General features: G+C 33.0%; 1 protein-coding gene across 1 annotated transcript; it reads right to left on the bottom strand.

Annotated features, from left to right (window-relative positions):
• On the bottom strand, nt 1-16,934 carry LOC134722723 (low-density lipoprotein receptor-related protein 4-like). Its single transcript, XM_063586345.1, has 4 exons — nt 16,784-16,934; nt 3,081-3,258; nt 1,511-1,738; nt 1-175 (listed from the first exon to the last, which is right to left on the bottom strand). The coding sequence occupies exons 1-4, from the start codon at nt 16,920-16,922 to the stop codon at nt 1-3; spliced, it is 720 nt and encodes a 239-aa protein (XP_063442415.1). The 5' UTR covers nt 16,923-16,934.
• Between the last annotated feature and the right edge of the window lie 1,093 nt (nt 16,935-18,027).

Here is an 18,027-nt window from a genome sequence, read left to right as displayed (position 1 = left end):
TCATGTTAAAAACAAGTGTAAAAGATACTTGTATTGTGCCTTTATTGGATATTCACCCAGTAATATTCGTGATTTTTTTGTCATCACAGAGTCGCTGATTACTACCACTTTAGCATTTCCATCTAAATTACTCCTTTCTATTGTACCAATTTCATCGTCCATAAAATATATCCAGCTAAAATAACAAAAAATAACAGTTATTACAAATTAAAATGTTGTTTGCCTTTTATTCTTGAAAGAAATAATTTTTCAAAAAAAGCGATGGTGTCAGGATCTTTGACTATATACGTCTTATAGTAATAAAAACAATGTTAAAAAAAAAAAAAAAAAAAACCGATGCAGCAATTCAAGAACAACGAAAATACCAAAAATCGTTGGATGACTCATGAAGGGGTCATGAACCTTATATGATGAATTTTGACTAATTCTAGTATCTATACCTATTATCAAAAATATTATGGTAGACAGATAGAATCTGTAAACAGCAAAATGTATACAGAAATCAATCTACAAACTTGTCCGACAATCAAAACAATTAATTTACTCCTTAACGTGTTGTTTGCACGTGTCATACGCCAGGAACCTGATGTTCAGTGGTTGTCGTTAGTTGATGTAGTTCATATATGTGTTTCTCGGTTTTTATATAGATTAGTTTCTGTTTGAATGGTTTTACACTAGTCTTTTTTACGACCCTTTATAGCTAGCTGTTCGGTTTGAGCCAAAGCTCCGTGTTGAAGGTTGTACTTTGACCTATAATGGTTTACTTTTACAAATTGTGACTTGGATGGAGAGTTGTATCATTGGCACGCATATCACATCTTCTTTATCTATATATAGCCTTAACAGGCAGTTTTTGAAAATGTCCGTGTTCATCCTATACTTTTTTTTTCATTCAGTTGAAATTGTTGTAATGGCTTAAAAAATAGTGTAAGGACAAAATAATTAAATGTGCTATGGCTTGAAAATTATAACAGATAGACAAAATCAGACAGGGACACTATGGCTCAGAATGTCTACCTACTTTCTTGTTTTTACATAATAATCTTATAGCAATGCATTTGTTTATTCTGACACACAAAAAACATGCGAGCGATACAGGCTGCTGTGAGACTTTTAGTTAGGTTGTTTTTTCCTATCCTTCAATATTGCAGTCAAAACCTTAATGGAACTATATGAAACTTGGGCAAAAGCTCCATCAGCATATAGAGCAAAATATTAAAAACATATATGTTCCCAAATTAGTTTATATATTAAGGTCAATTTTAAGTAGTTAATTTTTATATGCAGCGCAGGGTCGTGTTCTAAATCATTAATAATCTTTTGCCATCTTCCATGAATTTTAAGAAACTTATTCAACAGCTCTTGGTAAAATATTATATAATACTATGCCAATAATGGCCACGAATATACTTCATTACATTGATTTATCAAAATATCAGCCATCAGATTTTTAAAAACAAAATATTAAAAAGATATAATTAAATAAATAAATAAATAAAAACTATCTCACCGATTCTTAACATCTAAAGTGATATGTCCTATTCCACTACTGCTTTTTATAATAACAGTTTTATTTGACCCATCTAGATTTGACCGGATGACTGCATTATCGCTGCTGTCAGACCAATAAATGTGGTCGTTTTCGGAGTCAATGGAAAAACTTATTGGATGATAAAGTGTTGATTTCGGTATTATTTCCTCAATCCTTCTTTCGTTGTCGTTACAAGGATAGCATGTTCTGGAATTAAAACTTAATAGATTAGGTAAAAGTCTTAATGATTTCATTTTGTTCCATTGGTGCTTGACTTAAATACTGTTTGACATAATTAATACTGAAGGCATTGAGAAATATGCTTCTGCCATCGTAAAAAAAGCACAATTTATGCTATTATACTGTTTCAAACAGTACCAAATATTTGTTTTTGTTTGAATCAATTTTTCAACTTAGTCATTTAAGAGAAGATCCCTCATCTGCTAAATTTTTGTACAGGATTGTTAAAGAAATTTAGAATTTTTACTTGTAGCAGGAAAAAAAGTTCAGGGAGATCATATTTTTTTTATTATTTTTATAACGCATTTAATAAAACATATTTTCTCATATTTGATTGATTTCAAAAATTAATTCACAAAAAAGAGTTATTTCATGAAAAAATTATGCAAATTTTGGAAATCTTGCATGACTGTAGCTTGAAATATAGAACGGTATCCCTTCCTTTTTATTATATTTTTGAAAAAGCATGGTAAAATATACAGTTTGTTGGAAGATAAGAAAATTCTATCAGAGGAAATTTATTCCGATGATCAACCTTAATGGTTTCAAACATATCCACCAATATTGCTAAACAAAAACCATAGCTATCTTTTCACATGAAAACAATACAAAAAGAAAATCTTTTGGAACCCCTTTACCTAAAAAGAGCAGGACCTGACCAGACTCAACATGCCAATTTACATAACTAAAAATAATTTTTTAAGACATAGTATGTAGAAACCATGAATACATGACAACTCGGATCATTCCATTTTAGTATCATCATGGGAGTATTATAATTTTAATTCATATAGTACTACCATAGTGACAGCAACATTAGACTTTGGCGCATGTAATCCAAAATCAACAGAACTCGTTCTCTTCTCTACATCTTCAATCGGTGTTAGTTTTGTTGACGAACTAAGCAACGACTGCGTATGTCCTGTACGAATTTTTGAGGAGCAACACAGTTATTACCAAAATTAATCTGAAATCTGAATTAGTTATAAAATGTTTTAGCAATTATGTCAAATATTGTCTTTGTTATCACGATAAATAAATCTGTATTTAGGCATACTCAGTGAAGTAAATGACATGCTTGTGTACTAAACTTTACTTCAATATTTTGTTCAGAACTTTCGTCTTCGATTTTTATCCTTTAAGTGAAAGCAATAATCAATTATCAAAAGAATATAAATTAATTGCTAATCAGTTTTCATTTTCTTAGCATCGAGTGTTGTATCAAATTATTTATCGTTTGTATGTAATTTACAAAGTTAATTATATTTCCTTCAAAACTTTTGCAATGAACTATATGCTTTGTAGTTACCTATGCATAGTTCCGTAGTACGGATCCAACCAGTAAATGTAGGATTTTGTTTGATGGTAGTCTATTTGATAACTTTCGCTTCCTTTGCTCGGAATGTCAACTACGAGCTTAGTTACTGTACTTTCGTTCATATTTATTAAGTAGATTCTGTCCCTGTCTAGAACAATTAAATTGGGACCTGTAATAAAAAAAATTGTATGTTTTAGATGAGAAATGAGTAAAGATTATAAACAAAGAAATAATCAATGTAATTAATTTGAAACATAATCTGTATCTTGGGTCTTTGCCAGAACTATATAATTAGAAGCAAAGAGGCTGTTAAAAATAACCAGAATAGAAGAATTTTATCGAAATGTTCTCCGAAATAGAAAAGTAATTTTTAAAGGAAAAATTATCTCGTCATTAATAACCAGTTAATTTTAATTTGTTGAGGTTTCGTCCGAATATCTCGAAATTTTAAGACGCTAAAAAAGAGATATATGCAAAACAGTTTTATAAGTAAACATACTTGACCTCCTTAGTTTTTTGTATACTGTAAACAGGGAAATTTTCGCGGCAGTTTTATTTTTCGCTATTTTCGCGGTAAGGGTTGAAACGCTTGAGATGATACAAAAGTTTGTTTCATAGAGGTAATGCCTGAATATTGATAAATATTATTCCAAATAGATTACCGTTCATCAAGGGGGGGGGCATAAATTGTTTGGATTTTATTTCTTGAGAGAGAGAGAGAGAGAGAGAGAGAGAGAGAGAGAGAGAGAGAGAGAGAGAGAGAGAGAGAGAGAGAGGGGAGAGAGAGAGAGAGAGAGAGAGAGAGAGAGAGAGAGAGAGAGGGAACATACATTTAATGAATTTAACATTGTGCTTTAAAAAAATTAATGTTGCTCTTTTCTTTTTACTTATAAATATATTATTATTTTTTTCATAATTAAAATCGATTGTAGTCACCATCTCAATCAACCAATTCAAGTGTGTGTCGTACCCTTTGTTTACTTTCTTATAACAACTGTGTATATTGGAGTTTCCAGTTTCCAGGAGGTATTACAATATTGTTTACGCCCATGTAACAATTATTTACTATCAGACAGCTTGTCATTTGCCTTACATATTGACAAAGACTTTAACAATATTACGTTTAACAATTTCTCATTTATTTTTTACATTTGTTCTAAATCTTTGACATCTTTTCAGAAAAAAAGGTTGAAAACTATATTGATGCATACTAACTTTACGTTCTATATGAAAAGTGATGCTTCGAATCGTTCATTTATTTGCAATAAAACGAATTATTTTGATTCTTAAAATCATTACACATCAGATTATTTTCGGCTTGTAAAGGACACCAGTTAACTATCTTATTAGTCTTTATTTGCCATTGTCTTTGCCTACAATGATATTTTCAAACAAAGGTTTCGTTATGTTAATACACGAGCATTACTAAATACAAAATAAAATAGCATGCAATAACCATTTAAATGCATGTTTTAATTAATCTTCTTCGGATGAAAAAGCAGTAGTTTGAAAGGAGCTATTTTATAAAACCTAAATACATAAGGCACAAAGGCCAAATATGACGGCTTATTAATCCGATTAAGAACAGAACGTATGACTTAAATCACATATTTCAACCAATGAAAAATCAGCAAAGTTATATAAACAAATAATGATGTTATTCCCTTTACGCAAATCCTCTTAAGGTTGTGTTGATTGCTTGATCGGATTATGATGACATACGTTTAGTAGTACACTGTGTCATATATCGACAAATGAAACGAGCCATGTTTATGTTTATATAAAGCTATACACACCCTGTTTACTTTTATTTACAAAAAAATAGTAGAACTTTCAACACGCTATAATTTAAAAGTGGAAAAAAAATCATGGAGCATCAATGTCTGATTTTCGGTAAAACGTTTACCTTAGGGAGAGATCTTCAAAGACACAATAATTCCATACACGATGCTGATAGGTTTATCTGAAGAAGGTGTTGAAAAAACTTTCGATGTAAAAGAGGGACGAAAGATACCAAAGGGACAGTCAAACTCATAAATCTAAAACAAACTGAAAAAGCCATGGTTAAAAATAAAAGATAATGTTATGCTGCACTCCAATGCATATTCCATTATTTGCAAGTACTGCAACCTTTTCTTCGAGACGAAGAGTGACTGTTATCTTCACGTCACATCTCGGCATTCGGGGAAAAAATATTTTTGAGTGGCGATTCTTTCGCCCACCTCGAACAAAGATATTCAGAATTCAATGCGAACTCTGCTAGAGGACCACGACGAGGACGAATATAGATAAGATGTCTTTTTGGACGACGAAACCCTACTAGATCACGACGAGAAGCAAACATTATTTTTTAACAATTGAAAGCAGAAATCGACACCTTCTGTCGCCAAACAATCGTCTTGGAATTCAATTCGGCCAAGTACGACATGAATCTTGTCAAACGGCACTTCGCCAAGAAACTGGACATGCATGGTTCAGGCAAAAGATTTACCGTGATGAGACACAATAACTATGCTTGTTCGGCAAATGAGTCATTAAAATTTGTCCATCTCACCTCATACTTAGCTCCCACAGTTAGCTATGTTTAATTCCTAAAAGCTTTCGACGTCTCTAAAAATAAGGGTTTCTACACTTATGAACGTTTAACGGCGTAGGTTAGTTGACTCATACGACACTTCTGCCCAACGATGCCTTCTACAGCTCCTCAATAGAGTCCAACATCTCCGCTAGATATGAAGAGTGAAAAACATGTCGTCATTTCAGAATTTCCTGGTCTGGTATAACACTTTAAAATACCGTTCGTTCAGGCCGTGAAAAATCTGCAAATATGCTATTTTGACAGAGACATCGACAACATTTTGATAAATTGCGTGTCTATGACGAGTTTATTTACGTCAAAGCAAATAGATTTTGATAAATAAGACAGTAATGTTATAATAAGAGTCCAACCAGTGAATTCATTTAGATTTAAAACATGTTTAATTAGATGACAAAACTGTTGATACTTTGCAAGATGCAGCTATTCTTACCGATAATTATACCCTTTCACATAGAGGAAATTTCTAAATTCAAAATTTGAATACTTCGAACGTAAATCACAGAAATCAAAGTACTGAGCGTACTGATAGTAAGCCGGTTATACAGAATAAGAGTCAGTCTAGTTTTAATATGTCTACTTAAAACATCCATCCTTTTGAAAAGAAGTCACTAACTTGTGCTTATTGTAAGAAAAATGGTCACCTGACGGCTGATTGTTTTGGACTCAACAAGAAGAATGAAAGAGTTAATATACCCTTGTCCAGTGCTTGTACGACACCCCTTTATACCAATAAGTTGAAATGTCCTACGAGTCATGACTTTTTGTCTGGTGGGTTTGTTTCTATTGTTGACGATACTACTCCTCAGCCTATTAAGATTTGACAGGACATTGGAGCTTCTCAGACTTTGTTGTTAGAAGGTGTGTTGCTTCCGTTATGTGATAAGTTGTGGAGTCATGTTGTAAAGATGTTCTCCTCCGTCGTATTTCTTTAAATCAGATTTAATTACTGGACCAGTTGTTGTGGGGTTTTTTCATTATTGGTAGAAATAAAGTGGTTGGTGAACTCACGGTTACCAGGGAGCCGGTGGTGAATGATAAATCACCTGAAGATGATGTTGAACTGTATCCAGCTTGTGTTGTTAATTGGGCGATGGCAGGAAAACAACAAAATGAGAAATTACAAGAAGACCACTTTGATTACATTAACCTTTCTGACACTGTGCTTGTCGACATTAAAGATCCCTGTAACTCAGAAAAAAGGCCATGGTCAAGCCACCTAGTACTAACAAAAATGCAATAGCTAGACGTGAAGGGCCATTCATTATACAAAAGAAAGTTTGTGGACGAGCAACAAAAAAGACCATGAGGTTCTTCAGCTCCGCAAGAGGACTCAACCACAGGAGGAAGCAAGCCAAGTAGCCGACTGTTACTATCATCAAGATGACATGTTAATGCGGTAGTGGATGCTCCTTGATTCTCTTTTAGAGGAGGAAAGGTGAGTGGTATACCAAGTAGTGGTACATATAGTCTATAGGTAAGACATTAGTGGTCTTGTCCATGGCAACCCTTGGCTGGACACTTAGGTATAAGGAAAGTCTTGACTTCTGATCTTGTAGCATTTCTACTGGCCCAGACTTATGCTAGGTTGTTGGTAAGGATAATCAGAGAACACCACCAGCACCACTTCTGTCAATTCCAGCCATTGTTCGGTGTGAGCAAATGCTCCGTATTGACCTGTAAAGGTTTACTTTTTTTTTAATTGTTACTAGTATTTGGATGGAGAGTTGTCTCATTGGCACTCACACCACATATTTCTATATATATTGAAGAACCTTACTTTCGAGAAATCATTAATTGCGTTGGACCTCTTCGGAGGACCAAGACACAAAAAGCGTTTGTATTGACGATCATGTGTACATCCACTCGCTTTCCTGAGACTATTCCCTTAAGTTAACACATATTTATTTATAGTGGATTGGGAATAAAGTTTTGCAACTTAAATGAATCCCTTTTCACTTTGCGGGTGCGAGTGCTGCCTTGTAGCGGCATTAGCCTGCTCTTTTTCGAAATCTACAAGGGTGTCTTTAACGTGCCAGAGATATGGCTCTCTCTTAACACGGGTCAGCCATTAATCGTCTCCTTTTGACGGACTATCGTCGTTTCCTCGAGACCATACTCGCAAATGGTGTCAAGGGAGAGCCGAAAATTCAGTTCCTGAAATTTTCATCCCGGACGGGAATCGAACCAGGAACCTTTGTGTTAGTAGTCCGATGCACTAACCACTAGACCACGGCTCTTTTAAAGAATATCAACACACCAACTGTTGTCAAAGCTCTTATCTCATTTTTGACTTTAATAGGACTTCCTAATTTTATACAGTCCGATCAAATTCAAAGTTCGTGTCTAGTTTATTTCAGCAGGTCGTTTACAAGTTATGGATTGCTTAGTATAGGTCAAATGCTTATCATCCAGAATATCAAAGTGCTTTAGAACGGATGTTTTCATTAAACATTTAAGAACATGATTAGAACTTTTTGTCTTCAGTTTGGCAGAGACTCGGATGATGGTGTTCACTTTTTATTTTATGCGGACCGAGAGGCTGTTCAGAAATCACTTGGGTTTAGTCCCTTTGAGTTGTTTTTTTGTCATACTGTAAGGGGATCTTTGAAATTAGTTGAGGAAAATGGCTTACTGAACACACTGAATTGAATCTTCTAGACTTTGTATCTAGATTTAAGAAAAATTGTATATTGCTAGTCAAATTGCTCAGAAAAACATAGAAACTGTTCAGAATAAAAGGAAAATATGGAATGATAAAGATGCCAGGGATAGAATGGTTGTGCCTATTGATAAGCTACTTATATTTTGCCAGTCCCTGGACATCCTTTACAGGCTAAATACTGTGGTCCTTATTCAATAGAGAGATTAATCAATGATTTGAATTATATTGTAAAAATGCAGATCGGCGCAGACAAAAAAGAGTGCGTCACAATAATATGTAAAAACCATATTTTGAGCTCGAGCTTACTAAGGAAGGTGAGAGTAAACCAGTTGCCACTTTAGCCATAGTTAACTTGATGAACGATCATGACAAACCAGATCCAATTGGACCCTTATTTTGTTCTAAGACTATAGAAAATACATCAATATTGAAAAAATCAGAAATGTTGTCAATTTCGACTCAAAACTAGCACATCTGACTTTTGATTGTCGAGAAAAATTAAAAAACTTAGGTATTTTCTTTTAAAAACAAAATTGTTTGTCATGATGTCTATATAAGTGATGCTTCTCAATGTGAGCCACTACCTTACCGGCTCAATCCACTAAAAAGTTATCAAAGGTACCAGTGTTATAATTTAGTATGCCAGACGCACATTTCGTCTACATAAGACTCATCAGTGACGCTCATATCAAAATATTATGAAGCCAATTAAGTAAAGTTGAAGAGTATTGAGGATCCAACATTCTAAAAAGTTGTGCCAAATACGGCTAAGGTTATCTATGCCTAGGATAAGAAATCCTTAGTTTTTCGAAAAATTCAAAGTTTTGTAACCGGGAAATTTACAAAAATGACCACATAATTGATATTTGAATCAACACCGAAGTGCTGACTACTGGGCTGGTGATACCCTCGGAGACGAAACGTCAACCAACAGCGGCATCGACAAAGTGGTGTAAAAATTTATCAAAGGTACCAGGTTTATGATTAAGTACGACAGACGCGCGTTTCGTCTACATAAGACTCATCATTGACGCTTATATCATAAAGCCAAATAAGTAAAAAGTTGAAGAGCATTGAGGATCCAAAATTCCAAAAAGTTGTGCCAAATACGGCTAAGGTAATCTATGCCTGAGATAAAAAAAAAAATCCTTAGTTTTTTCGAAAATTTCAAAGTTTTGTAAACGGGAAATTTACAAAAATGACCACATAATTGATATTTATGTCAACACCGAAGTGCTGACTACTGGGCTGGTGATATCCTCGGGGACTTGAGTTTATGAGACAAGAATTTAAATATATGCTTAAGCTTTACAATGATATTATTGAGCCGAATAACAGTAAATGGAGCTCTCCTTGTTTTTTTGTGCCCAAACCAGATAAAACCTTTCGTGTTACTGATTTCAGAAAGTAAAATCAGTTTCAAAATTTGATTTCTATCCGATTCCAAGGATAGACGAATGCATTGATAACATTTGACAAGCAAAATTTGTCAGCAAATTTGAATTATTGAAATGTTACTGGCTGATGCCCTTGACACAGAAAACTCGTAAAATATCAGCTTTTAGCACACACGACGGCTTATTTCCGTATACTGTAATGTCGTTTGGTATGAAAAGTGCTCCATTTACATTTCAAAGAATGATCGACAATGTAATTAAATATTTAAAATGATGTTATGCTTATATTGATGTTCTTATTGTATGTAGTGATAGCTGGGAACAGCATTTAACACATTTATATGATTCTTTTGATAGATTGTTACAATACAATTTTACTGTCAATCTTGGTAAAAGTAAATTTTGTCAGGCCACTGTTGATTATTTATGGAATACAGTTGGCCAAGGTCAAGTGAAACCTATTATGGCTTGAGTGGAAGCAATTTCCAAATCTCCTCATCTTACAATTAAAAAGCAACTCATGGCATATTTAGGCATAATTAGATATAACAGGAATTTTTATTCAAAGTTTACTACTGTTGTTCAACCATTGACTCATCTTTTACGGAAATATTCTAAATTCCTCTGTTGTGATAACTGTCAAAACGCTTTGGAAAATAGCAAATATCTTTTTATTAGAAGTCCAGTTCTTATCACTCCAGACTTTGATTCAACTCAAACGTGTCGTTGACGCAAGTGATGTAGGAGTTGGAACCGTTTAATATCAAGAGACAGATGATTATGTTGATAATCCTATATCATTCTTTTTCCACAAAATTTGGTAAAAATTAAAAACATAATTCAACTATTGAAAAAGATGTTTTGCACTGTTTTCTGAACTTGAACATTTTGATGCATGTTTAAATCCCACTATACATTCTATTCTTGTTTATACTGATCATAATTCTCTCACCTTCATACATAAAATGAGAAACAAGAACCAGAGGTTGACACGGTGGAGTTTTTTTTTTTTTACAGGAATAAGATGTAATTGTAAAACATAGTAAAGGTAAAGACAATGTTATAGATGATACTTAATCTAGATCTTATCAAACACTGTATACTATGTATTTTGTATATTTTCGTAACCATATGAGTAATTGGACCGTCGTATACGTATACTCGTACGGTCCGACCATACGCGTACGGTCGAACCGTATGGGTATACGCGTACGGTAAAGCTGACGATACATGTTTCGGGATCATATGGGTTAAATTTAAACAATCATTTATCAAAAATCTTTGTTTTTAGTTATACAAATTGTTATTAATACAAGAAGATGGATAAAGTTAATAAGCGAACAATTGAAATTAATTATTTGCTTTTTTGTATATCCGTGAATCCTATTTTGTTACTCTGGTCCAAAGTGATACTGGTTTCCACAAAGAACGTCATATTTTTTTTACATTAACATATTATTTTCATGCAAGTTCCTTTGTGAGGTTCCTTTATATACTGAAACTGTCCTCCCACATTATGTTTACTTTCGATTACTTTAACGATTCCAGTTATCATACTGGGCTGAATTACTGACATACCAAAATACAGGAGGCTAACAGATATAATAAGCGTGATTTTTCATATAGTTAAAACATTAAAAGTTTTTTATTTTAATTACTATTGAACTTTTTATATTAATTTGAGATTTAATTCATAATCTGTTATATAAATTTGTATCTGTTCCAGACCGTATGAATATTTGGACAGTTCGCGTACAGTCCGAACCGTATGAGTACTTTTTCAAAAGTACGCGTACGGTCTGAAACATTTATTGTTCTTATTACTCTCAAACTTTTTAAGGGAGGTCTTATGCTAATGTAATTATTATGTTTATTTTATCTTTTGGATTATTTGTTTTGTGTAGCTTTGCAGTTGTTTGCAAAATAATGTTATAACTGTGCAGTTTGAAAATCACTGAAACAATCATAGAAACTGATGGAATTATTAAAAATTTCTATTTGACTTATATAATGAATCAAGAATTATCATAATATTTTTTATTGGTTAAATTCATTATTGCTTCTGATGTATCCCAAGTGATAATTCTAATGGCATAAAACGACCAGGACGTTTGTGATCAGGTAGGGTTTTCACTTCGTATCGGTTCTTTCCCTGGAGATTTTTTTGGTGACACTAAATCGTTCCAATCGGAGTCGCAGTCTGTTGAAACCTTTACGTCTTGAAATGTAGGCAGGAACGCTGGAATAGAGATTCGTTCGAATACGCTCAAAAGATTGTAGATTTGCTGTGCCTACTCAATCAGTTGTGGGACAGAAGAGTATGTTGGTCAGTGAAACGTCATACAGGGAGGACATTGAACTTAACTGATGATTCTCTAAAATGAGAGGTGCGTTGCTTTCGTATACTTTTTGCAAGTCTGCATTGTCGTCAACTTCCCATGATGCTTGATCATTTTGTCTTAACCCGAGATTAAATGGCACCAGGAACCCGTCTTGTTATATTCCCTCATATCGTGCAGGTACTGTTGACGTCTGTCCGGGAATTGGGTAGTACATCGACGACACCGATATGGACTTGTTCCCGGTTGTGGAGAGGTTGAATTGGGTCCTGGATTCGATGAATGTAGATTCTGTCCGTTTGGGTTTGACGCTGCACTTGTACAAGGTTTCGAATAATTTGTAGATAACTGAAATTTAAATGTTTTATAAATGAGAGGTAACTATGAAGTATTAACTTGTTCCCTATGACATAATTTCATTTAAACAACCTTATCTTTCAACCTGAAACAAAAACATAATATTTCGATCCTTTGATTTTTTTAACAACTTAACCCCATGTATATTGCTTGAAAATTAAATCGATCTCTTTTCTACAACTTAATCTTTCGACGAGATAAAAACAGGATATTTCGATCCTATATTTTTCAAATATTGTTACATCTTTATTCCTTGAATATTTGCTAAAATATAAATAATCTCATTTCGACAACTTAATCGTCCGACCTGATAAAACTGGATGTTCGTACTTTGGTTTTTGAACAACTTAATCCCTTAAATATCGTTTAAAATGCAATTAATCTCATTTTGACAACTAACTCGTTAGACCTAATAGAAAATGTTAGGAAGATACTTAATACATGTACTTTGACAAATGCTTACAATAATACTTTTAAACTGAATATACTATAATTTTAATATATTTAAAATCAAAATTACCTGATATTTCTGTCGAAGTTTCTTTAAAACTTTTTACTGTTTGCATTTCTTCTCACAAAACGTATACTGATTTTTCCCCGAATGACGAGATGTGATGTGAAGGTCACAGCCACTCTTGGTCTCAAAGGAGAGGTCATAGTATTTGCAAATTATGGTACATGCATTGGAATGCTGCATGAAATTATCTTTTCTATTGAAAGTTTTTCCACACTTCGCTAAGATGAACCTGTTTGTGTAAATAATTTTGCAGATTTTTCATTGGTCAAAATATGTGACAAACGTCATACGTTCTTAATCTGATAAATTGGTCGCCTTCTTCATTTGTTCTTAGGCCTGTGGGCTTGTGTATTTAGGTTTCATAAAACAGCTTACTACGTGCTACTTAAAGCAGTTAAAAATGAAAAAATACAATGACATAATGATATGCAAAAACATATACTACATTAGCATACATGTTACTGTCTTTTGTCTAGATGAACTGTATATTTATGTACTTGTCTCATCGACGTGTAGAAACATGTTATTAGTCGCATCAGAATTGTTCATTTCCTTTTCAATTATAATTTGTTTTATTTTGGAAATTTATAAATTATTTATATACACAAATAAGAAAGTATAGTCGCATAAAACATAATCATATATTCAATACTTTTTATTCAAAATTTCATATGTAAAAGATGACTATCAAAAGTAATGAAATCAATGTTCTGAAGGCGTAACATAAATCTGTTGATGGTCTACATTGATTATTCTGACAGTCGACAAACAGATTCGCGAATAACAGGGTGCTAAAATATGAAAAATAGAGATTAGGGGTAAAGAGTAGGCAATGAATAATATGGCCTAAAAAAGGAAAGGAGAGCCAAACCTATACGAACCCTCTTGTCATTGTTTTGTTCCCACTACTGCATTGATTTTGATATCTATACATTCGATTATGTCAAATTTATATAATTTGAAAACAAGGCATTAAAAAACATAAGGATGTACTATTTTGGAAAGCTTTGCCAGGAAACTATATTCTATAATTTTGTGGATTAGCCATATCTATCCAACTGATCAGAAACAATTTTACCGTACTAAGAATTTCAGAACAAAATATTATTTAGTCTGATTTATAAACACAGATTTCCTTAAATTAACAGTGTTATTTCAGCAGTGAAAGAGGCATCAAAATCTTTCTCTAAGGGATCTTACAAATTATTTTTTTCCTTTAATACCATCATGTCTGCAAGTTTTTTTAAAGCATTGTAAATGAACTCATCATAGATATATATCAGTATTAAAAATTTATATTAACCTCTGACGCGCATTTCGTCTACAAAAGACTCATCAGTGACGCTCGAATCAAAAATGTTTAAAGGCCAATTAAGTACAAAGTTGAAGAGCAATTGAGGACCTCAAATTTCTAAAAGTTTTACCAATAGAGCTAAGGTAATATATAACTGAGGTAGAAAAGCCTTAGTAATTAAATTTGATTAACAGTCAATTTATAACTATGAACATATCAATGATGACTCAAGTCAACACAGAAGTGCTTACTACAAGGATCAAAAGATACGTATGTTGTACTGACAAGAAATAATGCTATTTCTTCTGAACAGCTTAAGTGGGTTAAAATTCTAAGTGAACAGAATCTGAACTGGAAAAAGATTTTCAGACTGCCTTTTGCTATAACTAAAAATAGTAAATTACAGTGGTTGGAATATAGGATTGACCATTGCATTATTGCAACAAATCTGTATTTGGTTAAGATAAAATGTAGCGATGATTCGTTATGTACATTTTGTAAATCAGATAACGAGTCTATAGAAAACCTATTTTGGAATTGCAATTACAAAAAAATGACATCTGGTTCCGTTCCGGTGGAATAAGTCTCCCAATGAAGCAATTTAATTTTCATTTCGGAGACTTATTCAAGATATTCCCCAAAAAAATAAACCATACAACATTAATTTACTTTATATTAAACAATATGTGTATAAATCAAGATACTTTAAAAAGACTCTCTCATTGCAAGTAATGATAATAAAACTGAAAGATATGTATAAATTAGAGAGTATGATAGCTGTTAAAAAAAGTTTCAATTAAGATGTATTTATAATAATGACATTGTATTTATCTTATATGTATTATAGTGTACGTATGTCATGTATATGTTGTAATTGTTTGAAAAAAATCAAAAGTTAAAAAAGAGTCTGTTTTATAAAAGCTGTATCTACCAGCTTAACAGAGTGCGTTGTTCGTTATACAGGTAACGACTAAGAAAACTTCCCTTTTTTTCTTGCAAAAACAGTGATTTATTCACTTCAACAGGTGGGTATACGTATAAGAACAGAACAAAACGTGTATATATGAAATGTATGAATTGTTACGCAGCTGATATTATGTACAAAGTATATTGTAGACAAGACTTAAAGCAGAAAATAAGAAAACAATTAATGAATAAATGGTGTAATACTTGCCTAACATCAAGTGACACATATTTCATAGAAATGCAGGACGGACGAGAATGTATTAATAATCAATTCAATAGAATTTTTTTTGTAAATGGGTTAATCTGGAGGTAGGGTGGGATAAAGATAGGATCAATTTCCGCTGAATTTATTTCCCACCAGGCCCATTTTCAAAATTTCGTAGTATTAAGAAGTGTTAGTGTCAAAGTTCTAACAATTGTATTGCGCATTTCCAAACAAATCATCAAATAATAAAAAACAGAAAAAACCTTCAACCGTATCTCCGACAGATTTCGGTGATGTTGAGTATTTATCCAAAAAGGTATACGGAGAACATGGTTAACCGAAACAAAACTCTGTTAGAATTTCTATTTTTCAGATACTAAATCATTTTAGTAAGCGGTGTCTTTTGAAACACAATTTGACAAATACAGGTAAAACTGGCTAATTTTTATAAGAATGCCAGCAACATTTAGCACTGAGTAGATTTTGACTTTATAACATATATTAAACTATAATACAGTATTTTAGTATATGATATATACTCATTAAATATTCATTTGGAATACATCGAGAAAATGGCCATGGACGGCATTTTATTCCTACGAGGGTTCATCTACGGACTTACTGAAGAACTGTTTAAGATGCGTGGTACTCCCCCTTACACGAGGCGTCCAATTTGATGTTCATGTAGTTATAAATATGGATTTTATTAATTGAAACAAAGCAATATGAAATGTTATACCAGAAGAACAGGTTCCAAAAAAATCTTTCTTATAACAAAAATGCCCCGAATATAAAAAAATCTTACCCAAAGGTTTTTACTGTGATAAAGAAATATCGTAATCCCTTGAACTTCTCCCATTCCGTCAGTAAAATTCTAAAGCTTGTTGAAACTATGCGTTCGTTTGAACTTGCAGAGTTTATATAGATACGCATCGAGTCGGATGGTGGATAAAAATCCGACGCATCATGTAATGAGAGTGTCAAGCTCTTTGTGCGTTAAAGAACCCCTGCTACAACTTTTTAAGCGATCAGTATGAAAGTGAAAACTTTGGTCACCACCTAACATAACCATCCTCATTTTCTATCAGAATGTCAAATTTCATGCCAAATCCCTATCTTGCATAGCCTTTTCATTATATTAATTGTTTCTCGTCCTTCAGAATCACGCATGCAATATGTCTCTCGAATTTAAACAAACAACAGTCAATCAATCTAAACAGAACCGTCAAAAAAAGTCAAAAGGTATTGGTGTACACATCTGAAAGCGTACATGTTTTAATTTCTTGTACCATAATGTGCAAAATTTTCGAAATTTTAGTTCGTCTAATGTAAACAAAAAAAAACAATAAAGTTCTTACCAGAATAATAAGTGGCACAACATGAATACGTAGAAAAGCAGCCACCATGTGTCCAACAACATCCATTGACAGATGCCATAAACAAAGTTGACAACACAAAAAGTATCTGGAATCCGTCCATGGTGAGACGTCTGCACATCCGATCACAAGATATTCTTTGGCCCTCTCAGGTATGAATTTTGTATTGATTCAACATTCACGTGATTATCTAATACCCAATCATTTTACATATTGAAACTGAAGTCGCAAGGTTTTTTAATCTAATCTAAATAATTCATTACAAGTTATGATATTCGTTGTACACCGCTTGGTTTTATTAATGCAACCATTTTGTACTGGCATTTCTATATTTGAAAGATACTTCTGACTTGCTTTATTGATTTAAATTATTTTTAAATATATAACATTTGGTTACTTTTAGAAGTCAGACATATTCATTTTCCAACATATCAGAACATCCACCAAAAGTAAAAAAAAATACCAATTGTGGAAAGAACATAAAATGAACACTTATGTGTAATCTAAGCACAATGAATTCCAAATGTTGCATATTTCTGGTTAGTTTTCCGATATGTGCACATGATGTATATTCTCTTTGTCAAAAACAAACAGGAAAGGTCACTTGTCTAAAAAGCAGTCGTCTGCTTAAAATATGATATCGTAACTTCTAGTTTTAAAGCCCTGTGCTTAAAATCTGAATTCGTGTGCTCGAAATTAATTTTATACACGAAATCGAGTTGTGAAGTACAAATAGCTCCGTTTTCAAAAGATATCATTGGGATTCTTTAGCAAACGTTAACAAAGTATCGGTAGAAACTCCAACTCAAATGCCGAGTTCCTATGCAACAGAAGCAACCAGTTGTTAACAGTTGCACATGTACCGATAAGGTACAGTGTGACATTCTAGCAGCTTAGAAAAAATTATATACTGTATAAGTAGCTAGTAAGTAATTAAACATTTTAAAAGAACATACCAATGAACACTCGCTGTTTATAAACAACACCACCCAGGACTAAGAAATTAGTTAGCACCGTCCGAAATGTGTTTCTTTTTTTATGCGATTTGGTGTTGATAGTGGATAGCGGCTTGAATGTTTTATCTCACAAGCAGAGCTATGTAGTGCATAGCTTTAAATTTCGATTATATTTCACTTACACCGCGAATACGGTAGTTCGGATATACGTCGCGCTGCTCATGTATCCGTTTTATCTGCGTATGACTAATACAATGTAGGCCCTACTCA

Source organism: Mytilus trossulus, chromosome 6 (assembly GCF_036588685.1).
Source record: "Mytilus trossulus isolate FHL-02 chromosome 6, PNRI_Mtr1.1.1.hap1, whole genome shotgun sequence".
Classification (NCBI taxonomy): domain Eukaryota; kingdom Metazoa; phylum Mollusca; class Bivalvia; order Mytilida; family Mytilidae; genus Mytilus; species Mytilus trossulus.
The sequence above is the reverse complement of the archived record's forward strand: the minus strand, read 5'-3'. Positions and strand labels throughout refer to the sequence as shown.